This window comes from Manacus vitellinus, unplaced genomic scaffold (assembly GCF_001715985.3).
Source record: "Manacus vitellinus isolate BGI_N305 unplaced genomic scaffold, ASM171598v3 scaffold_4_pilon, whole genome shotgun sequence".
NCBI classification, from domain to species: Eukaryota; Metazoa; Chordata; class Aves; order Passeriformes; family Pipridae; genus Manacus; species Manacus vitellinus.
In genome coordinates, this window is record NW_021940604.1 from 1530477 (window position 1) to 1554790 (window position 24314).

Genomic DNA, 24314 nt, shown 5'->3' on the forward strand with positions numbered 1-24314 from the left:
GCCACCCTCCATAAAAAAAAAATAAAAAAACTGAGTTACAGACTTTTCCTAGCTTATATTCTGATGTCATTACTGCTGGGAAAGTAAACACTACTTGGAACAATTATCATGAAGTTAATATATCATAGCAATTTAAATTAACAAAATTAAACCAAAATCACTAAACACAATTTTTCTCCAAGAGTGCTAGCTATTTTGCCTTATTTTGCCAAACAGCTATTATCTTCATCCACTCCCATCTACATTGTATACACCATCTTTGTATGACATGGAAGTAAGTATTCTCCAAGCCACCTGAAGAAGTTTGGATCATTTTACTGAAGCCATTGATTTAAAGCATAGCAAAGAAATTAGCATATGGAATAAATTGCTGTAGTATCAGAAGTAACTGATGATTGTTTGACAGATTAGTTACCATATATTTTAACCACTTCTTTCTTTCCACCTGGAGGCATTACTTCACTGTTAGTCGGATCTTTGCTTGGCTTTCCAGCCTGTGTGCACACATGCTGTCCAGACAACCACATAATATTTCCGTTTTGGAGTGGCTGTCATTGTTCTCCAGCACAAAATAGTTCTGTTAAAGTATTTATATGATAAACAAATATTACAGCATGGAGACAATGCCACTTAGCCACACAACTTCATCCTTTTATTGCAAGCACAAACAGCTGGGGTTGTGTGTTTCATTTGGAGAGTATGTTAGTAAAGATATTTTTTTCCTGGCACCTACAATCTGCATACATGGTACTGCATAGTCCTAAGGACTGGAAACTTATTTTATTTTGGGTTCTAACTATGTGTCTGTTTCAGAGAAGCTGTGGATACCCCATCCCTGGAAGTGTTCAAGGCCAGCTGGGATGGGGCTTTGAGCAACCTAGTCTACTGGAACGTGTGCCTGCCCATGGTGGTGGGGTTGGAATGAGGTGATCTTTAAGGTCCCTTCCAACCCAGGCCATTCTGTGATTCTAGGACTATCTGGTATAATTTTTAAAACAACCAGAGAGTGATAAAAAGTATTTTACTAGATCAGTTTAGGAACTGGAGGGGAACAATTTTAGCCGTAGGTGTTTAATGGGTTTAATAGGAGTCCTGCAGATGAGCAGGTGATTTCTACCTGGTTGCCCGAGTGCACAACGCTACGTCACTGCTGCCTGTTTGCACAGGGCGAGTTCAGCACCACCCTTCCCATGCCCAGTCCCAGGCCTTACTGCAGGGCCTGTGAGCTCAGGGAGGTGGCTGGGGTGCAACACCCTGCACCCACAGGGCCCCTAGACGGCTTCTGGTAACGGAGAGGCGACGGGGTGCCAGCATGGGTCACTGGAACTCTCCACTTGCCGCGCATCCTGATAAAGCCCTCTCTGTCGTAACACGCTTTGCCGAACGCTGGGGAGAAAACCCGAGTGTTTCCAGAGACTTCATCGGGGGAAAACTTCGCTGCCAGCACCACTAGAAGGGGGCAGAGGATGGCACCGGTGGGGAGCTGAAACTTCCCTGGTCCGAGCCCTCTTTCGAGGCTCAGCTCCCGCTACGGCCCCTGCGGCCGCGACCCCGCTCCGCTCTCCCCGAGTGCTTCCAGCCCATCCCGCCCGCTCTGGCGGACGTGGAGCCGAGGCAGCTTCTGGGATACACGCAAACCTGCTCCTACCGTGCTGTGTCCCGATTCCCACCCGGCATCCCGGAGCGGCGGGGCGGGCCAGGTCCGCCCCCTGCCCCTCCCCACCGCCCTCCCCCGGGCTGGTATAAGCCCGCGGAGTTTCCGCGTCCTGTGACTGCAGTCAGGTGGTGGCTGGGGTTCCTTTCTCCCTTCCTCCCTCTGTCCTGCTCTGTCTTCCCCCGCCCGGGGAGGGCCGGCCCTGCAGGGAGCCGGCTGGAGAAAGTTGGAGGAAAGTTGCTAGTTGGGAAAGTTTAGAAGCGGGAGAGTCGGCGGCCCCGGCAGCCCGGCCTCTCCGCCCGCACTCCACGGGAGGGAGGGCCGAGGATGGCCGGGCGGGGAAGGAAGCGGGCTCGGCGTGTGCGGAGTGTCGGGAGCACCTCTTCAAGGTGCTGGTGATCGGGGAGCTGGGCGTGGGGAAAACCAGCATTATCAAGCGGTACGTGCACCAGCTCTTCTCCCAGCACTACCGGGCCACTATCGGCGTGGATTTCGCGCTCAAAGTCATCAATTGGGACAGCAAGACCCTGGTGCGGTTGCAGCTCTGGGATATAGCAGGTACGGGACGAGGCGGGCTTCTCCCGGCAGGGTGAGCCCCGAGGGTGCTGTGAACCTGTCTACTGGGGGCCCGAGTCACGGCCTCTGCGGACGGAAGTGTATTTTGACAGTGAAATCTGCTTTCTTGTTTTTCTCCTTCCCCCTGTTACATGCAACCTCTCTTGCCTGCCTTGAGGCATAAGTAGAGGGAGGTCTTGACGTGGGAGTGAAGTTTTTGGCTTTTTAGCAGCTCTGTGTGCTGATGTTAACTGACTTTGTGGGGCTCTTGGCTTGGCCCGGGGTTTTGTAGCAGTTTTCAAGCAGCTGCTTTGCTCTGACTGCCGGATCCACAGCTCCCGGAGGGTTCCTGCTCGTATTGCTCTTCCTGACCTGCTTGTCTGGGCGCTAGTGGCCTTGGTTACAGCTACTGCTAAAATCAATTCATGGTTAAGGCTCTGTAATGCATCTAGAAGAAATAAATATCTTTTCCAAGTAGGTTATGTTTAGTAAGCATGCTTTACAGGTTAAAGGTAACTCAAATAGCTAAAATTGTCCTCAAAAGAAGTATGCTAAACTTTGTGTGTTTGGAGCCACCTCCTTGATTTAAAAGTAACTTATGTCCCTGAAACGTGGAGTGAGGGAATGGAACTTCTGTTATGCTTAGCTCTACATTCAAATAACGAGTTTGTGTATTAGGAAGGTACTTTGAGCATGTGGAAGCAGAAAAGCCCTGCTCACTTGTGCAAACTGTGCATCATTCCTTTCCTCTAGTTCAAAACTGTTATTTAACACCTCTATTTCAAAGATTCCAACTGTATACTTACCATGGTTAACTTTTCTTATGCTGCAGTGTTAAATGCCATAGAACAATCTCTGTTTTGCTGTGGCCTTGTAAGAAGTCTGTCCTGTCAGCTCCTTAATCACCTTGATTGGTATTGTATTTCTGGTTTTGTGTGCAGCCCAGATATGAACCTGCAGCTCTCTTCATCCGTGTCTGCCATGTTCAGAATATATCCAATTTTGGATATGAAAATGTATTTCAAATCCTGGTGTTTAAACTTATGCTACTGGAAGACACAAGGAAGAAAACCTGGTAGTTACTGTTTCCATTAACTCTGTGCCTTATTGCTGGAAACTCAGAAATTAGGAAGTGTAATGTGTGGCTGCTGTAGCCCTGTGGCAGACCAGCTGTACATCAGCTTCTCTTCTTTCTGCTCTAAAACACTACAAATGTGATTCCTCAGACTAAAAAGCCTGCTTCTTAATGCCATATGCCGAAACACCCCATGTATCTTTCTGCTGCTGGCCTGTAAGGCCAATGAAAATATTTTGTAATTGCTGTTTTGAAGAGCATGTAAAATGTTGGCAAGCTTTCTCTTCTGATGTGTTCCTTTAACTTTCTGTAAATCAATTAACAGTATCAGTACAAGCTGCTGCAATCCCCTGGGTATATTTTAGCAAGTCTGGGGTTCCAAAGATAGGAGAAGGGAGGCTATCAGGATCCTGGGGTTTGGCAGGCTGCCATGCTTGCATTTGACTTCTTTTCAGTCCTTAATCACTGAGCCTGGGGCAGGCTGTATGTTTTTCCAAAGCAACCCATTTCAACAGGATAGGCAGAAACTTAGCTGTAACTTAGAACTTCCCAAAATGTAAATAGGTTCTTTGTTACATCAATATATCCATATGTTAATTTCAAGATCCAGAAGACAGTATTTTTCACTCTTGATTATTGCCCTTAGCGTGTTTTTGAAACTTATAGGTAAAGACTGAGTTAAGAGCTTCTAATTAATCCCTGGAAGCTTGTGCTAATATTTGATAGATTTAAGAATTAAATTTTTTCCTGTCACTGAAATATTTTTCTTATTTCATAGTACTTTTGTATGAAACCCCTGGCTAGTCTTTCCCTAGCAAAAATGGGAAGATACAACTGTTCTGCAATTTGCACTCCAAACTCTTAGTCTAATCTGGTAGTTCAGGCTATTCTGTTTTCAAGGGGCTGAGGGTTCTTCCCCCAATAAAAAAAATAAGACCAAGAAGGGAAGTAATCTTAGACTTAATCATTTTTGATTGGCATGTGCTTAGCCAGCGTGAGAGTGACAATTTGGACTACTATAGCACTTGACATCTCAGAGTTAATAATTAAAATAAAGAGTGTCTTAATATCCATATGAGTTATTTGATGGTCTTAAAACTGTTGAAGTCCTCAGCCTGGGATTGTGTTCTGAAGTTGTTTATGTACAGAGTCAGGAATATTTCCAAATACCTGAAGATGTCAGCAGATTTATATTGAAGTTATTAGTTAAAAAACCAAGTTGAAGATGGCTTCTATATAGTCATAGAACATATTCTCTAAAGCACTTTATTGAAGTGTGTAGCACAGTGCCTGAGCATGTGATAGTCATTCCCTTTTAACTCGTCAGCCCAGCCGTCTTCTGGCTTTCAACAGCTCACGTAGATAATTTTGTCTTTTGGTGTGTGCAGACAAACAGCTTTAGATCTCTTGAAAAGATCTGAATCTTATGGTAAGTAATGTTACATGTGACTTCCCTGCAAGCAATATGGTGCTGAATTGATTTTGATGCATTTAGAAAGGCTTCTGAATTAAAATCTAACCCTTGTGCATAGAAAGAGAGATTACGTGAGCCAGCAGTGTGCCCAGGTGGCCAAGAAGGCCAATGGCATCCTGGCCTGGATCAGGAACAGTGTGGCCAGCAGGACCAGGGAAGTGATTCTTCCCCTGTACTCAGCACTGGTGAGGCCACACCTGGAGTGCTGTGTCCAGTTCTGGGCCCCTCAGTTCAGGAAGGACATTGAGGTGCTGGAGCAGGTCCAGAGAAGAGCAACAAGGCTGGTGAAGGGACTCGAGCACAAGTCCTGTGAGGAGAGGCTGAGGGAGCTGGGGTTGTTTAGCCTGGAGAAGGCTCAGGGGAGACCTCATCATTCTCTACAACTACCTGAAAGGAAGTTGTAGCCAGATGGGTGTCAATCTTTTCTCCCAGGCAACCAGCATTAGGACAAGAGGGCATGGTCTTAAAGCTGTGCCAGAGGAGGTTTACGTTGGGTATTAGGAAGAAATTTTTTACAGAGCGGGTAATCAGGCATTGGAATGGGCTGCCCAGGGAGGTGGTGGATTCACCATCCCTGGAGGGATGAGACTGGATTTGGCACTTAGTGCCATGGTCTAGTAACCACGGTGGTGTTGGATCAAGGTTGGACTTGATGATCTCGGAGGTCTTTTCCAACACGGTCAATTCTATGATTGATGATGCTTATTTTTCGCTAGATCAGTGTACATAACAGTTCATCATAAAAAGGTCTCCTTAAAGACCTGGATGCAACAGTCTAAGGTTTTGTACTTAAGTCAATGCCAAGAACTGACCATCTAGTTCATTCATCAACTTAAGACCATAATGCAGATACTGTGCTATGTTGTGCTGTGTATTGCAATGCAGCAGGTTCCTGGGTGACTTCAAATTCTTGTGCTAGCTGAGGATTTGTTTTAGTTTTTGGTTTTGTTTTTTTTTTTAGTGATAATTCTATCAAATGGAGCATGACAATGGTACACTGCCTATGTTATTTTTTTTTTTCTGAAAATAGCCGCCTTGTTGTAAGGTACAAAAGAATGCAAATTTTTGCAGCAGCATCAAAAGGGAGGGAATGTGAAGTGATGAAGGGAGAGGAAGCATACTGTTTTACATAGACCTATGTATTTCAGAGTTACGCATTTTAGTTTTAGACATCAATTGTAACCTTGAATAATGGACATGAAAAAGCTTGGGAGTAAGACTGATCAGTCACTGTCAAATTATGTTGGTACTTCATACTACTTGGCATGAAGTATTCTGAAAAAAGCTGGATAGATTACATGCCTGTTCATACAGGAGTAAAGCTTCTAAACCTTAGCTGCCCTTAGGCATTACTCCTGGGTGTTTTGTTTGGTTGTTATATTTATTTATTTATTTATTTATTTAAATCTTGATGTGTGAAGTAGTGATCAATTTCTCTTTCTGGATAAATTCTGAAAGTGTTAGAAACAGGTTAACTGCCTTGATCAAAGGGCATAAATGATTGGCAAAATAAATAGGACATAGGAATGAGTCATTGTGGTAAAGAGATGCAAACCAAAGAAATCCTAATGATATGGAAGCTCTTTTACAGTCTGTTTCAATACACTAGAGATTGCTACTTGACAAACATGCTGTGTTAATAAGTATACTGCACTGACCACAATGTGGTCAGGAGGTGTATCTAGCCTATTGATGAAACTTAGATGATACTGAGAGAACACTTTAAGGATTTTCTATATCATAGAAACTTTTGATCTGATCTAATGAAACCAGCAACTGAGTAGCATTAGCTGCTGCTTTATGATCACATTGACTATCACTGTCACTCACGTCAGCCTGTACGAACATGCAAATTGCTGGACGGCAGGAGTGGTAAAGATCATAGATGACCACTTGAGCTTGGCTTCTCATGAAGGATGCCACTAACGGCAACTGGTAGACAAATTTGATTTTAAAGCTTTGGCTGAGCAATTCTGAATTAACTTCAGTGTAATAGCATCCTTCTTCCAGGACTGTATTAGAATTTCCTTGTAAAAATATTTATTTAAAATGAAGTAATGCTTTAAGTGGAAGAGTGTGGCTATGAAATAGGCCAAACAGAAGAGGAGTTACTGTAGTTTGGTGGTCTAAATTTGCTCTACATGCTTTCAGGAGTTGAATGATAAGACTTGTAGCATGCAAATTTGTTACTAAAACCTTGTTTGTCTCCTTGAGAAGATCTGAACTCTTAACTAAAGGTATATACCAGTCCCCAAGAGGATGGAGAAATCAGACAAAGTTCATACTAAGTTGAAGAAGAGCTGAAAGAACCCATCTTTTCTAGCACTCACAAATGAGTTAGGTATGTGAGTTGATGTTAAACTTCTAATTTATTTAGAAAGTTTACTTGCTCTTATCTATAGGAAGCCATGAGAAATGGGAAAGAGTTCAGGAAACCATGGATGTGGTTGACTTTCAAAGGCATTCAGGCTGTCCTAGTATGTGAGATAGTGTACCTCCATGTGAAAACCCTTAGTTTCAAGCAGCTCTATATTCCAGTTATTCTCTGTCTGCTTTTGTGCCACTGGCATGTCATAAGGCTGCCAAGTTGCTTCTATGTACCAGGTCATTAACTTGTTTCTTGAATTATGGACTGATTTAACTTATTTTTTAGGTAAGGTCTAAAATAAGCCTTAAGTGACATTAATGCATCCCTGAAAGTCTATAGGGAGCAACCAGAAAACTTCTGCCATTTCATATCCATACACAGCTCTGTGCCATAGAGACATATACTCTTCAATTGCTTTGCAGAGGAGTCTCTCTCAAGTATGAAGAGCTTGGAGGCAGCAGTCTCTGAAGGTAGTCAAGGTATTCTTGTAACAACTTGTCCTTGCCCGCAACACATTTTGAAGGGATTAAAATGGCAACTCCTGCCAAGAAAAAATGAAAAAAATTGCTTAGCTGTGTGCCTAGCACAAGTGAGCATAGGGTGGAGGCAGGACAATCCACGCATAACCTGGCCCCAACTGTGGGGGAGCTTTTCCTCACTTATAAAGATATGTTATGAGTGAAAAACCTGCACATAGATAACTGCATGAGAAATGTATACGGAACTTGGAGCTCCAACCTTTTTCAGAAACTGGTAGGTTTTCTCTGAGGTTATTTCCTAGTTTATATGGTGATGAAGGTTCCAGATGCAGCTGCCTTCATGTGGAGATGGGAGTGCTATCATTTTGCTAGCAGATGATGCAGGTCAAAAAACTCCTAGTCAGGGTTGGAGAACCTTTTATGTGACTGTCTACAGACTCATGAAGAAGACGTGAAAGACTTGTGACTTAATTTCTGAATGCTTCCTGTTCACACATGTTTAAATATAAATCTCATAAGAGAAAATTTATGTAAAGATGGTGTTGGCTGGAAACATGCAAGACTAGTAGATGAAGTTTGAAGAGGGGAAGTAGAAGGCCTGATCATGTTGAAAGATTTTGAACACTGACATAGAAGCAGTAGAGGCAAGAAACAGAACTGAAGGTGTACTGAATGTTTCCATCTAGAAACCACCCCTCTGTGGGAAATCTTGTGTGGGTGTCCTTTCTTATGGCTCTTCTGGAATAGCTGGATTAGGGTTATGAGAAATCAGTTGAGAATGACTGACTGTGCTTGGAGCTCTACAGCAAAGTATCCAAATAAATGCTGAACATGTTTAAACTTGGGGTTTATTGGTCTGTTTCCAGCTTTTAGACATCCTTGAATACAAACAAATTCTGGATGTTTTCTTTTTCAGGAATTCCTCTGTTTAGGTGTACTTTTAATTAAATGCTCTCAAGCGAGGTATAGTTATTGGTCTTGCTGATGAAGGGCTTTTTGTGTTTTATCAGTGGGGTACCAAATCATATCAGTGAAGGTTCTTTTGCTTAGTACTATGCTATGTAGGAACTCCAAGTACTGTGTATGTTGTCTTGAGCTAAACTTAAAGCCAGTGTGCTGATGGAATTCCATAAGCGTGTGGGAAGTGCTGCTGTGGTGAAGTTGGTGTTGTAAGGTAGTTTAGTATGGTAATTTTGATTATGCAAGGCAGGACTTTTCAGTTAACTTACAGTCAAGTGGTAGAATTGAGACAGATGTTCTTTGAGTGTCTTGGAAATAAGCTTAGAATTTCCTCATAGGGTTTTCTACATGTTCTACAAGAAATGGGGTTAAAGATGTGTTTTGAGAAGACCATGTGATCTATCGCAGGCTTAAAAGAAAGTTCAGAGTATTTGTCATGCAGGTACTCTTAGTTTCTGTCAATGATGAAAAAGGAACTTAGTGCTTGAGCTAACTCTATGGGATAGATGGTGCTTCAGCCTTATTTCCAAATAGCAAAGGTTCATGTTACAGCAGTTGTTCAGAAGCTTTGTATCAGAGTATTAGCAAAGCATTTTTATTGTGATCTTGTAAAAAGCACAGAGAATAAAGGATGGATGGATGTACCTCAAATTTGTACCACTCAAATGGTGGAGGGGCTACCTTAAATTCTTATGTGCAATACAGTAGAGAGGAGGGAAAACAGTATATATCACACAACATAACTAATTTTTGTATTCAGTTATAAAACAAACTAGAAAGCTTTGTGGCAATAATTATCTTATGTGGATCATAAGCTGTTCTGAGGCAAGTATTAGCTAAATTCTTGCCTTTCATGTAATACTGACTCAAGTAGAAATTAAGCTGGTTTGACAAGTCAAACTCATTATCCTTCAGAGACAAACTGGTATAGACAATATTGAATATATACTTTTTTTAATGCATGGAGTTTACATGAATGTAAATCAGGCTTTATCAACTCTCCTTGCATCAGTGTTGTAGCTTCAGAATCTTGGTACTTCACCTTATTTACATTTCCACTTTGCCTTTTACCAGTTTGATTTTCTTTGTATGCACACTAGGACAGGGTGTTACTGAAGTGCACAGCCACGAGTACAATGAGCTTGCAAATGCTGTAAAGGGATAAACTGATTACCTGTGAAATACAGGAGAGAAAATAATCCTAGGAGCCTGGTTTCAGAAAAGGCTCCAGCATGCTGTAAAAAAACCCAAGATTCTTCCCTTCAGCCACTGAGATTCAGTCTCAAGCTGTCAGAGATCTTCCACGAACTCCTGTGGTAACCATTGCCTTGCTCTTGTAGTCTGCTGTAAACAGTTCCCTCCAAATACTTGCTTCAGAAGTTCAACCATGATATGCCATGTTAGAAGGAAGTGATTTGCAGTAAGGGAATTTCTATTTATATTTTTCCATGAAAGCATCAGAATATCTCTTGTGAAATTCTTGCACATCTAACATGAGGAGCAGTAACCAGTGACTACAAAGCACAGCATGCTTCTTAAGCAGCCTGTGGTAGAATGCTCAGTGTTCAAAGTTCTCATCTGGCTATGGAAACACAGAAAAAGGATAAATGGGATTATATTACATCTTGAAAAATGATGGAATTTCAGGGATTTATAGAACTTTTTTAGAAATAAATGCCTGAACTCTGTTTAGAAGGCTGGCAAACTTTCAGTAGCAGTGTCTTTTACATTAGCAGGTAATGAAAACCAATATTCCTTATTGTATGGATTTTAGAAGCTTTTCAAATAATAGATTTAAAAGCAGCCTCTGAATGTCACTGCAAACAGCTTATGGGAACTTGTTCTTTAAATGCTCCTTGACTAGAGTACTGGGTAAAGTGGCAGCTATTTGATACAAAATTCCAATCACACACAATGTGCCATGACACATTGACCATTTTAGAGATTAACATTTTTTAAATCTCGTGATAAAGTTGTTCTTGAGACAGACTGACTTTAGAATTGTTCTCCTTTGTAATGCTGTAGTGCCGTGAAGCATCACCGTTAAGTACACAGTACACAGTGCGGCTCTGGCTGCATGGCAGTGCACCAAAGGATATGGATTAGAAGGTGTCAGGCAGGAAATAGCTTAACTCTGACCATGACTTGTTTGGGCAAGTCTTGTTAAAGCAATGTAGGAAGTATGAATTCATGCTGTTACCGGCACTAATTGGACAGTCAACTTTTTTTGTATACTAATGCAATGAGAATTGTTCCATAGGTGCTGCATTTGACAGCTAGTTAGAAATCATTTAGTTTGGTTGAACTCTGCTCTTCTGGGGATGGAAATCTAGTGCTTAAACAGGGACTTTCTCTCTTGCTTGCTGTTTAGCAGAGATGCAAGCAAAATAGGTGGAACTTTCTTGTACAAATACGACTGTCATACTGCTGCATATTATATGCTTGATGTTGGGCAAAACCCATTGAACTGTAAGTGCAGGGTATTGCCTCTAAACTTCTTAAAGACAAGATAGTAAGGTGCTAAACTCACTTTGGACAGTTAAATCATTAGATTAGCCCAAGGCTATGGGTAGCAATGAAAAGTTTATCAGTCTTGCTGTAAAATTCCCTGTAAGATCTGTGCAATTGCTGGAGGAAGACATTCTATCTTTGTGAGAGAGAATGTTACGCTTTTGCTATTAGGATGATAGATGTGGTCAGAGTTCATAGTGGAAATCAGATGCCTAGCTTCTGAACACTTACCGTCTCAGTGCTCTTGATGTTGGATGCCATACTCCATGTAGGGTATCACAAGGGCAAAGTAAAGGGCCAGAATTACCTCCCTCAGCCTGCTGGCTCCACTGCTTTTGGTGCAGCCCAGAATACAGTTGGCTTTCTGGGCTGCAAGTGCACATTGCTGGCTCCTCCACCAGCACCCCCAAGTCCTTCTCCCCAGGGCTGCTCTCGATCTGTTCATCCCCCAGCCTGTATTGATACTGGGGGTTGCCCTGATGAAGGTGCAGCACCTTGCACTTGGTCTAGTTAAACCTCATGAGATTCCCATGGGCCAACTTCTCAAGCTTGTCCAGGTCCCACTGAATGGCATCCCATCCTTCAGATGTGTCAACAGCACCACTCAGCTTGGTGGCATCTGAACATTTGCTGAGGGTGCATTCAATCCCTTTGTCTATGTCATTAGATAAATGTGTTGTTCAACACCTCTGGTTTTAACATGGCAACTTTGCACTAATAGCTGAGATGGGTAAGAGTGAGGAGTGGAGAGCCATCTAGGACTGACAGTCTTGGAGTCTGCCTACTCTCAATCTATGGCTGCTATCCATGGGAAAAAGCAGGTAGACACAGTTGAACATGAGTGGTAATACTGACAGTGGTTTGGTTAACCTACTTCTTGCAGAATAACAGATCCAATCTAATTAGGTAAGACAAGTTCTGGGACAAGATGTGCTGGTTCAGAAAGATGGAGGAAGGCTGTCAGCAATGGTAACCTGCCAGTAGCATGTTTATTATTGCTCTAGAAAGGAACCTTGGTCAGCTCCTGATCCTGGTGATGCTCAAATGTACATTAGATGTTTGAAGAACTAGGAGATGCATCCTCAGGGCAGTTCTGGATATTTACTGTATTGTACCAGACATCCAGCTAGCATCCAAAGTGTGGTCTCTTCTTGCATGTAGCTCCTAAGGACTTAAGTGAGTTTTGAAAGTGATGGTGGTTCTAACTCAGCAAGATGATTGGTCTGTGTGCCCAGTTGTTTTGGATGGTGCTTTAGCTGAAATCAGTTGCACTGAATGACATTATTTGAGAGTTGGAATAGTAAATGAGGTAATGCCACTTAGCTGTTCCTGGAAAAAAGAAAAGGTGTTTCACTTATTGTTCAGTTGTGCTATTTTTACTGTCTAGGTTGAATAAAAGCACAAATGTCTCATGGTTCTGAAAAGTGACTGAAAATATTAACTTGTGGAGTTTGGCACTGAAGCCCAGATACTAGCACTGTGCTTGTATGCTGTGTGGCCAATAAGGTCAGAGTAGTTGATAGCAAGGACCTAAGAGCCATGGTTTTGGCAGTCAAATTAAAGTTAGTCTGATTGTCTCTAGTGACCCTTCTTGAATTTTGGTATGAGTGACTATTAGTGGTCATGGTAAATAGCTGATCTGAGAACCCCTCACACAATGGAAGGAGAATGTTTAAGTATGTCCAGACTAAAAATGGTTTATTACAACAAGTCACTATAGCTTAATAAGCATCCTGTTCACTGCAGTGTATAGTTACGTGAAATGCACTAGCAGGATAATACTTCTATGCATTTTGATCTAACTGAATTTGGTTCACTAGATCTGCTGTTTATTTTCTTTACTAGTGCAGTATTGCTGGATAGTTTTGGGGGGTTTTGCTTTGGTTTTATAAATAAAACTTTTCTTGTGTGCAGATTCCTTCTTTCTTCTTTGAACTTAAACTGCCTTTTCAACTATTTGAATTCTTGTCTTCAGTATTCTGAAGGATAAAATTGGTGAGAGCTGTTTGACTTTATTTATAAACTAAGGACTTTTCACTGTTTATCAGACTTTTGGTAACTCTGTATTATGGGGTCTAGGAAAAAAAATGCAAAACTTCATTGCAGTGGTCAATACAGCAGCAAACAACTTTGGAGTAAAACTCTTCAGGTAGTTGTATATTGACTTTGGGGGAACATAGGCTAGACTATACCTCTGTGGTTTAAGATTATTTGATGTGGAACTGCCAAACTTGTTAAAATCATATTTTGAGCTCTGGCTACCCATTAAGCTGATTAGCCTGTTAAAGATGACTTGAACTAATGTTACTTCGATTAAAAAAAACTATTTGTTCCATAATTCTTCCAGTTTTCAGGGTTTTATAACCCTTGGTCATCTTTTTCTTCCTCATTAATGAAACAGCTTCTGGAGGATTCTAAAACTATTAGAATCTTGCACATCTGCGAGAGAAGAACTTTGAAGAACTTTGTCCAGTTGTCCATCGGTATTCTGGATGAGATATTTTAAGAGTTTAAATGCAACTAAAACAATTCTGTTTTGAGTTGTGTGGCTTCAGATAAGATTAAGCTTAGATTTTTTACAAGGTAGGGGGACTCTTGTTATACTGTTGGTATTGACAGAGGTAAAGCAACAGTCACCTTCATAACAAAAATAATAGCTGGGGAAGCTTCTTCTAGATAGGCCCTTTTATGCTCTTTGAATAAGTTCTATGAGTTCATATAAACTACATATTAAGATTTACAGTTATAGTAAGTAATTTGGGAGAAGGGACCCTGACAAACTCAATATTGTGCATGTTGAACAGTCACTTTTACATTTAAATTGCTTTTTCTAGCCCTGATTCCCATCATGTAGGAATAATTAAGAGCAGAAATAATGGTATGATTGTAGGGTATATTTTATTAACTATAGGAAACAACTGCCACAATAAGTCACTTCTGTAATAAATAGGACACTGTTGTTTCTCTCTTACACTGGGAAAGATTGCTGTAGAAACTCTTTAAAATGCACTCACTTCAAGGCAAGGTTGACACTCTTTTTGACTTTTACAGTGGTAACTTATCTTTTGCTGTGAAGTAAGGGACAAAGATAAAGCTTCAAACCTGGCCATATTTTTTTCATGTAGTTTTTAACTTACAGTTCATCCCCCATTACAATGTAAACTGCAGAGTAATAATAGCTCCCAAATTCTGATACAGTTCTAAACTCAACTTTATTCCTGTAGTGTTGCTGTAGGCAACTGTATTAGTTCCTGGTGTATGTCATTGTGCAAGTATTTCACTTAAGGTTGTTGCAATTACTGGACAATATGGTGACAATATGTGCAGAGTCATTTAGATGTGAAAATTTTGTGGTTGAGAATGCAAAACTTTGCATAGCATGCAGTCACTTCCACACCTCTGAATAAAACCTCTGATCCCTGTGACTGTCCCATAGCTTAGCTCCTCATTTATACCTGAATCCCTAAAACACAAAGTATATTTTGTGGTACCATCAGGTTTATGTCAAGGCAGTAGACCTACCAAAATAGTTGGTCTTGTGATGTCCTTTCTATACTGTTGTAGTAAGCAAGTAGTTTTCTTCCTTCCCTCTTCTTTCCAAGTTTATACACACTGGAGATTCTAAGTCTAGTTTAATCTGATCAATTTTAGCCTTTTTCTTCTCTGGGGGTATGATCCTCTTTCTGCATTGCTCAAGACTATTGTCACACATGGTGAAATGAGTACAGCAAACATCCTGCTGGACATAGGAAGGGGCATGACAAATATCTTAACTGTGCATGGCAGAAATTGAGACATTTAGTTTTAAGAACAAAGAGAATGATGATCAGACTTGACTTTGGAGGAGTGGTGTGTTCTACAGTTTGCTTTTTCTGTATGAGTTTTTTGGGTTTTTTTGCAAGCAGAAAAGCACTCACAAAAGCTCTGCCTGAAAGTCCTGTTAAATTTTCAAAAGGCGGTCTTGAATACTCTTCATCCCCCTACAAGAAGCTTAGCGTGTGCATTGTCAGTAGTGACACGATTGTAAAGAAATTCCTCTTAGCTGAAATGGAATTCTCTTCCTGCCTCATGCCATATACCTTTTACTAAACAAAACTCTTACCTCTTGTTTCTGTCTTCTTTCTATGAAATAGAGTATATCCATCCTCATTAGGCCTCCAGACACGATGGAAAAGCAGTTGTAAGCTAGTATTCAGGTCAGATTTCTTGTTAGTGAATGAATTCTAGAGGTGAAAACAGCCTGTAATAAACTGGTTTGGAGTTTGGGTTACTTTAGAAAAGGCAGCACTCATACTGGGCTGTATTTGACCTATTAAAAGGCATTTATCTCTAAAAATACAATGATATTGAGCTTATGTGTGTTTAAGGGAGATATTAAATCCTTCTAACATAAAGCTTAAATCTTATACGTAAAGATAGAAACTTTCATGCTGATAATGCATGTAAGTTTTCTACTTTCACTCAAATTAAAATTGTAGAAAAATATGTATTAATGTTTTTCCAAATCTAAAACTGTAAGAGAGTACTATAAGAGTTTTAAATTCTATCAATAAAGCCTGCTGGAAATAATACTTAAATGATTGTTCTGGACAGCTGAAGTCCATGGTCTCTAAAGTGGTTGCTATAGAGTACAAAGTAACATCCCCGCAGGCTTGCATTCCTACCAAAACTGCTGTCGTACTATGCATTGAGAAAAACCACTGTATAAGGCTAACCTTGTACAAGGCATCTGCATTATTCTAGAATTCCTGAGTCTTCAAGTTAGCAGCACAACCTCATTTACAGTGGCCTTTCCTGGTGAGGCCATGATGGGATTCAGTTGGTCTGAATTGGTAGTTCTGCTGCAAACCTGTTGTTGCCTCTCTGGTACAGCATATCTGGCTGACGGTTGCAGGGTGTTGAAGCTTCACATAGGCTGGGAGATACTGGGGCATGAGAAGTCACCAGTGTCAAGGAACCACCTGCCAGGCAACCTTGGTTAGTGCAGCTCTCCAGCTCATTGTGTGTAAAAGCATTGGGCCAGGTGGGTGGGGAAGACAGACTATGGTAAAATGTTGGGACTTTCTAGGAAATGGAATAGAAAACTTACCTGAGTGATGATCAGAGTTTCTGGCAAAGGCTAGATCCCCTGGTATTTCTCTAGGATAAGCCATTTGGTGGTGTTTAGGACTTTGTCAAGTTTGGTTGTGAGCTATACTTTGTAACTTTTTTTCTTTGAAAGATTATATGTAATGCTGTACTAATTTGACCTCTTTTGTACACCTTAAATGCACTATTGTGCATGTTTTGGCAGAGGTTATTGCTACAGGAGGCTAGTATGGTTGCCTTGCTAGGTGTGTTTCTTTAAAACTGTTTTGGATGGGAGGGCAGTAGGCGGGAAGGGATTCAGTCAATGGTGGTGTCCTTCACTGTGGTAACTGATTGCAGCCGTGTTTACCTACAGCATACTCAGCTATCTGAGAAATGGTAACTGCCTGATAACTTTTTCTGCTATTCTGAAATAACTTTTCATATGTAGTGATTGTGCTGGGTCTACTCCTTGCTAGTAACAGTATAGCAACCCTTTCTGCAACTAATCAATAAAACTTAATTTCCTTATGTAAATGTTCAGCAAGTTTTTGGAAAAACTTACAGCCTTAATTAAAGATCGAAAGCCCCCCAGCCTTCCATTAGGGAGGACTAATGAGACTGTTTCCCTTGCTGCTTCAGATTCATGTTCAGTCTCATGTAAATAACAGCAAGTGGTGTTCATTTCTGCACCATTTCAGGGCTGAAGAACTCTTTCTGTAGAAGACTGAGTTGGTATAGAGCATTGTAGACCTTGAGATTACACTTGTTTGTTTTGTGGATCTGTCCTATGATGTGAAGGGATATACTACTTGAATTGGACACAAGACTCAAGCACTTTAGCGTAGTCCGAAGTGTTCCCAAATGGCAGGAACTGGTTGTTAGACTGACAGCTAAACAAAGGGGAAGCTTACAAGGAGCTCCTCATTGCTTATGTGGTACCCTATGCAGTGGCTGGCTTAATATAACTAAATTTGAGTGTAGAACTCCATTAAAAAAACCCAAAACAACAAAATCCCCACAATTGAAAGGTAAAGCTTCTTTGGAAGTGACACAATTGGCCTCCAGAAGCAGTAAAAACCTTCTGGTCTAACTCTTTGCTAACGGTATTTGATTTGTGAAAACTGTGGTCACATGGTACAACATTTTGCAGTAAGGCTATACTAGAAATACCTTTTAGGCGTAAGAGTCCAGCCTGGAAAGACCTAGGGAGACAAAGTGAGTTACTTGTATACACTCTTTCGGAGACTTGTATTAGTTAGCAATGTGGCTCTTCCAGTGTCATAGTCTCAGAGATGCAGTCTTGGTGCCTGGCCTTAGAATCCATGGCATAAATTCTGCCTCAAAACTTGAGCTTTGAATAGGGAGATCAGAACTTTCCTCTTGGATGCTGCTTGTTCTCATATGCAGTAATTAGCTGGTAGTGAAGTAATTCATGTGTCATTTCCATTCTGAAGAATATGCTATCTACCGATGCTGTTTTATGCAGCATCGTACTTTAAAGGGAACAGTCAGAAATCAAGTCAGCTTCTTCATAGTTCTCTGGAAATTTACTGCAGCTGCTGCTGCTTTCAGGCAATTCTAACAGCTGCTTAGGCAACCTTTTCAGAAAATGTCTGTAGGGAATGAGCTAATCATACACCAAAGTACTGATATTAAAAAGAGACAGTTGAGCTAGGAAAGCATGCTGCTGAACAGGATCCCTTGTGAAGTTCCTTCACCTATTGAATTTCTGGCTCCTTATGAGAAGATAACGCCCAGTTCTCCTTGTATCTGTTTGCCCTTGCTAATCAAAGGTGGACTTGAACATTTATAAACAGGACAACTAGGTTTCCAAATACAGTTCGTACTTTATGTATTGCAAAACCTCATATCCACTAAGTGGTAAAACCTGAAGTCATGATATACTGTAAACCTACATCATAAAGTGCAGGGACTACTTTTCCCAGTGAACTCTTCCAAACAAAACAGGAAGCTATTTTAGTAGCCCAAACTTCCAAAACAACGTGCTAGGACTTGACACTCAAGTATACTCTCAAGTATATAGACACTCAAGTTTTATACACTCAAGTATCAAAACATATCATCGTGGCCTGACTGCCCAAACAGAAGAATAACTGAACTGGCACACTCTAATTCTACATTTCAAGTATACTGACTATAATAGTTGTTCTTAATAAGAAAAGGCTTTTTTACTCTACTCACTGATGATTGATTTTTTTTTTCTGCATTTTCATTGTGATTAATTGTACTTTAACTATTCCAATAATCTTGTTTGAAATCCTGGGATTGCTGTAGAATTTCTATAGTTGGAAAATGATCCAGAGAAAATCTTAGGCTTAAAAGATGAAGTAAAAGATAGCAGGTTTAGCTAAAACTGTTAAGCTAGCTCCTTTTGAACTCATCCCTAAGGAAAAATCTATAATATAGGTGACTTCTTCAGAAGATGCTTTGAAGGCTGTTAGCCTTGAAGCTTGCAGAAACCCTTGTTGCTCACCCTTCAGCAAAAGGCTGAGTTTGCTTAAATCTGTAGCTGAAGTAACTAGATTTGGATATAAACCTTGATATTTTTTGATGAAAGAATGATTTGTGTATAGCTGTGCTGGTAGTGTTTTAGGCATTACTTCTCAAAGAACACTACTCAACAAATAAGTTTAAAAAAAAATTCAAAGTGGTAGTTGGGATTGCAAACTACCTTTAGCACCTGACTTGTCAGGTGTAATATATATAATGACTGTTACAATGAACTTACATATACCTAAATCTTTGTTCGTGAAGCCTAGCCATGATGACATAGGATAAAAGGGGCAGTGTTTTATGAACTAGATGACTAGACCCAAATGCCAAACTTATGAATTAAGCTGGTACAGTAGTCCATTTACACTGAATACAGTTCATGCTTCAATATAAATATACTTGATCACTGTCTTCTCTTTCAGGCCAGGAGCGCTTTGGAAATATGACCAGAGTATACTACAAAGAGGCAGTTGGTGCTTTTGTGGTCTTTGATGTCACAAGAGGCTCCACTTTTGAGGCTGTTTCAAAATGGAAGCATGATTTGGACAGTAAAGTACTACTTCCCAATGGCAGCCCTATCCCTGCTGTTCTTCTTGCAAACAAGTGTGACCAGAAGAAAGATGGCAGCCAGAATCCCTCTCAGATGGACCAGTTCTGCAGAGAAGGTGGCTTTGTTGGATGGTTTGAAACATCTGCCAAGGTGAGCATAATAGAAACATGTTTTTAGTCTCTTGAGTATTGGCGTAAGAATGGATGAATATAATCATGTAGGAAATAAAATTATGTATAGGAAGTGACAGTCAAATCTCCAGTGTTCAGCAAAAGTTTGAAGTGTTGTGCAGGCTAGCTTCACTCCTGAGGAAGATGGGGCATATTTGGTTTAGATTAAAATCTAAAATTCAGAGACCCTTAAAACTTTCTGGAGATCTTGATTATCTGAGTTTGATATGTTTTTTCATCTTGCATGCATGAGGATTAGAGTCATTCTTTAGATTTTAACCCTACTAAACGCTGATCAAACTATCTAAAAGATACAGGTAATCTTTAGGTGCAGTTTTTAGAATTATAACTTCTGTCTTCACTGTTGTAGGTAGGAAGTGGCAAGACTTGAAGTAAAGTTTGCTCACTTATTACTACCTACCCACAGCGTTGCTAAAGCACTTTTCTGTTTTATCAGGCAATGTCAAGACTGAACTGGATGCAAAACAAATTGTTCTGTATAGCAATTTAAGAAAGACAGCTGCTTTATTCAAACAGTTAACTTTGAGGGATTTCATATACTGTACAGTTGTAGTCTGTGGACTTATCAATGCAGAGAGAAACTTGCGGCAGCTTAGTTAGAAATGAAATCCAGCATTTCCTTAAAGCTCAACTAATTCTTAAAATGAAAGATTGCTCTAGATCAAGACTGTGGCTGACAGACCAGATTACTGATCTGGCTGATAACTCTTATAGAGTAAGCTAAGCCTCAAGGTCCCACTTTTCCCTTGGCTTGTCTACTTTCTGTAGCTGCTGCTGCTGAATGTCACACAATGATGCTTCAACAACTCTTTTAAAGAAAAGTCTGTAAGAAGAATATTGGAAACAAAGTAAAAAGTTGCTTCTTGATCACTTTGAAATAAGGAACGATACACAGGGAAAAGAACTAGTTAAATTAGCTAAGAATCTGTTTGCATTGGAACAAATATTTGCAAACTCACTCATCTAAAAACTAAAAACTCATTTTTTAAGGCTCTCTATACTCAAAAAGAATACCAAGGTTCTGCTTTGGGTTACGTCTTCCCTGAAGCTTTATCTACCCATAAAACTGCTATTTATAAGCTTCATCATGGGGTGAAAATAAATGCAAGTAACATTGGAACAAAACCTAATGTGAAAGTGTAGTGATAGCTTGCATTTTAGGTGGCATTTAAGACATGATGGTATAAAACAAGGTTCTTGGTGCAGAGGAAAATCGAGATAATAAGTCATAGCTCAGTTATGAATTGACTTTAGGATGCAGAAGAGGTGTAATTAAAAGAGCTTAGCAAAAATGCAGGACAGCTTTCTTGTTTTCTGAGCATGCCAAATCAGTTTATGGTTTCAAGTCCTGCTCACTTCAATACCTTGTTAATTTGCTTTTGCCTTTCTGCTGTAACTGATACTTGAATCTTCAGTCTAGTCTTCAGTAATACAGGTCCCACTCTGTAGGAAGAATATTAAAAGTGAAAGAACTGCAGACAGTATAAGTATTCATAGAAATATCTTATGGACATCTTTACACAAAAATGAAGAGAATCCTTCTCTGCTCTGGGCAGAGGAAAGTGCCTATCTGTAAACTGCCAAAAGCAGTTTGTGGCTGACAATCACAAGCTTGTAAAGTGCAGTAGTGATGGGTCAAATGTTCTTACGATCCAACCTTGCTCATGTAGAGTTTAGATCTACAATTAGAGAAACAGAAGAGTGTACAGGGCTGGTATTTCCTTTAGAACCAAAGATGAGCAGTTCCAAACATGGCAGCCCTGTGGTGAAGTAACAGGTGGCCCGGCAACGTTAAACCTGTGGCCAAAGACCCTTTGGTATTAGGGCCAGCTTAGACCCTCAGTAACTGGGATATCCTGACAAAGCACATCACTAGGTATTCTGCATACAGACCTTCTTTAGAGTGTATGTGAAGGTACTTCTCAAAGCATGCATAAGAATATGTACAGTGGGTAGATGAAGCACCTGAAAATAGTTGTGACTTTGAGGCTCATGGAAAAGGTCCTTTTACATATATAAGTGCATCCAAACTGCAGCAAAAACAGCAAAAGGCCCCCAAAGTTCTTACAACACTATGGACAATGCAGTGTAATTACCTGTGATCTGTCCTGATGCAGAAAAGCACTTTGGCATTTGTGAGTCTTCCATATGCAGGTGACATTTATATCCCTGACTCCCTACTGAATTAGAGTCACAGTATTCAATTTGTAATATGGGTGAATAGTTTTGTCTCAAACCTTTCTGGTAACTTTTTTTCAAAAAAAAAAAAAAGTGTGTGAGCAATGACCTGATGCATCTAAACTGTTTGTGTCATGCTGATGAGACTGAAGGGAAGTTTTTCTTTTTGGACAGTTTTTTTAATAGGAACGTGTGACTATTTCAAAAAAATCACTGAATTCTTTGCTTTTAACATCTTTAGGACAACATCAACATAGACGAAGCTGCTCGATTCTTGGTGGAAAACATCCTTGCCAACTACAAAACCTTTCCTAATGAAGAGAATGATGTGGGGAAACCAAAACTGGACCTAGACCCACTGAAAGCAGAGAGTAAATCACAGTGCTGCTAATGCTACCACTGTTAAGTAAATGTGATGGAATGAGCAGCAAGACTGTTCCTTAAATCAAAATGCTGCTATGGTGCTGCGTTGTGACAATCCATATGGGGTGTCTGGTACTATCTGAATTGGTGACTCGTTTGGGTGTTTACATATTCTTGTTTAGCATGAAACTGTGTATCTTGTGCATTATCATTCCACTTGCTTCAGCGACTGCATCTAAGTCTGATTAGCGTCTTCTTACTTGAGAACATAAGGTAGTGTTTATACTCCTAAAAAGGAACAGAGACAACATTCAGTGCTTCTATGAGATATGCTACATTCCAAATAGGACTCACTTGTCAAGGTTTTAGCTGAATAGACACTTGCACCTTTAAAGTAAACTTTTCCTTTGTCACCAGTAATGTCCCACTTTAGCCTTCTCACCTGCACAATTGTCCCTATTTATTATCCCCCACTGTGAGGGTCTGTCTCATTGCTAGTTGTCCTGGACTGAAACATCCTAGAAATCTTGAAGGGGCCAATGACAGATGGGAGGTATCTTTCCTACTGTGATCACTAGGACTGAGTGGAATAGATGGCTTTTACCACTAAGTAAAACCAAGATGGTTAAATTATTGTATTTAACAAGGGAAAGACATGGGGAGATACTAACAAAAATGCATCTCCAGCCATTTAAGGCAGAATATTTTCAGCTAATACTTTACATATGAAACACATTAATGATACAATTGTACTGCTGGCACATAGTTATGGTAAACTCACCTGTGTGCACATCCAGAAATAAACATTCAGTGACTTTTTCCTGCACTGAACACTGAAAACTTTACCAAGAGTGCAAAAAGTACATACCTTACTGTCCTGTGATAATGAACTTCCTTCTTTCTTCTTCTATATTGAGATGGTTCTGAATACCATGAGGAAGGAGAGATGTCTTCAAGGAAATAGCTTAATTGGTTCATGCTAGCCTGTCAACCCCTGCCCCAAACTCTATCTCTTTCAGTTTTAGAACAGTGCTGTGCTTTTTTGCCTACTTTGAACTGATGAATTGGCTTACCAGTTTGTAACTGTATACTGAGATGCTTCTTTGTTATAACACTCATGCATTTTTGGCAGCAAATGAAGATCAAAAGGATTAGAGAGATTTCATGGTTCTTGAACACATTCTAGAACTCTGGCTCTGCCTGGCTCAAAGGCTTTGAAGCACCTCTTTGTATTAAGGGTTTCTTCTGTCCCAGTACCTCATTGCTACTGACTTCAGAAGTCTTATCTTGCTTGGTTTGATGGTACTGATGTTTCCTTAAACATCAGAATTAAGTATGTGCAGGATTTGATATACTTTAATCTGTATTGAGATTTCTTAGGCTTTTTTTCTAAAGAGTAATGTACTTTTTAAGAGATAAATGAATAAATATTTTGGGGCATCTTATGTGTGTTGTTGGTGTATGCTTTTGAGAACATGAATCTTCACATATGTTCCACACTGCTTTCATTGACATTTGAAAACAACTTTATTTTCTATAAAGTTTATATATTTTCAACCTGCTATGTTAAAGGTTTATTTAAAGTTACCACTGTAAGGCTTGGCATAGGCTAAAACTGAGTTTAATTAGCTTAAGATCCTAAAGTAATTCAGATAAGAGTTCTTAGGATGTCTTCTAAGGCAACATCTTTCTCCAAGCAAAGTCATAGCAATGTGCTTAGGTGTTCACCGGGTCTGGTCTTAAACAATGGAGAATGTATGGGCCTGGGAAAGTTGTTTCAATGCCTGACTGTCCCCTGAGCATTTAACTAGTGTGAACCTTTGTAACTTTCATTTATGTCCATGGTCTCTTATCTTTCTACTGTACACCACTGTAAAGAATGTCCTTTAGATTTGTGCAGACTTATTGGACATGTAAAGCTTGATTGCTCTTTTTTTCTTTTGAAAGCCTGTAGCATTTCAGAAAGGAAGTTGCATCCCATTCATGTTCCTTGCTTGCTGGCTTGTCTGAGTTGTTAACCTTTCTGGCTAACCTACCATAATCTTCCTATTCAATCACTTGAACAACTCCATTTAGGCTGTAAACTCACTCTTGATAAGATGTTTAATCTCCTGTGTACTATCTTTTTCTAAACTTTAATTAAAGCTGCACAAATGTAAATGCCTGCTTTTACCGGGGAAACAGCAGTGGAGGTAGACTTTTTGTTTCCCAAACAGTTGTATGTAAATTCTAAACCTCTGCATGAATGGGAAATAGTTTAAATCATTCTTAGAGACACAGTGCCTGAGTAACCATTTGATATATGGTGATAAAAGGAAATATTAGAAAAAAGTATGTATTGAATGGTGGAACACTTTGCTCTTAAACTGTTG

General features: G+C 40.1%; 1 protein-coding gene across 1 annotated transcript; it reads left to right on the forward strand.

Annotated features, from left to right (window-relative positions):
• The first annotated feature begins 1312 nt into the window (after positions 1-1312).
• Positions 1313-24242, forward strand: RAB32 (RAB32, member RAS oncogene family). Its single transcript, XM_018078384.3, has 4 exons — positions 1313-1403; positions 1748-2212; positions 19083-19360; positions 21821-24242. The coding sequence occupies exons 1-4, from the start codon at positions 1313-1315 to the stop codon at positions 21968-21970; spliced, it is 984 nt and encodes a 327-aa protein (XP_017933873.2). The 3' UTR covers positions 21971-24242.
• Positions 24243-24314: the final 72 nt, after the last annotated feature.

Coding starts and splice junctions, on each gene's coding strand:
- RAB32 (XM_018078384.3), top strand. CDS start 1,313: ATGGGTCACTGGAACTCTCCACTTGCCGCGCATCCTGATAAAGCCCTC. Junction 1,404..1,747: donor ACGCTGGGGAGAAAACCCGA/GTGTTTCCAGAG, acceptor GGCTGGTATAAG/CCCGCGGAGTTTCCGCGTCC. Junction 2,213..19,082: donor GCAGCTCTGGGATATAGCAG/GTACGGGACGAG, acceptor CTTCTCTTTCAG/GCCAGGAGCGCTTTGGAAAT.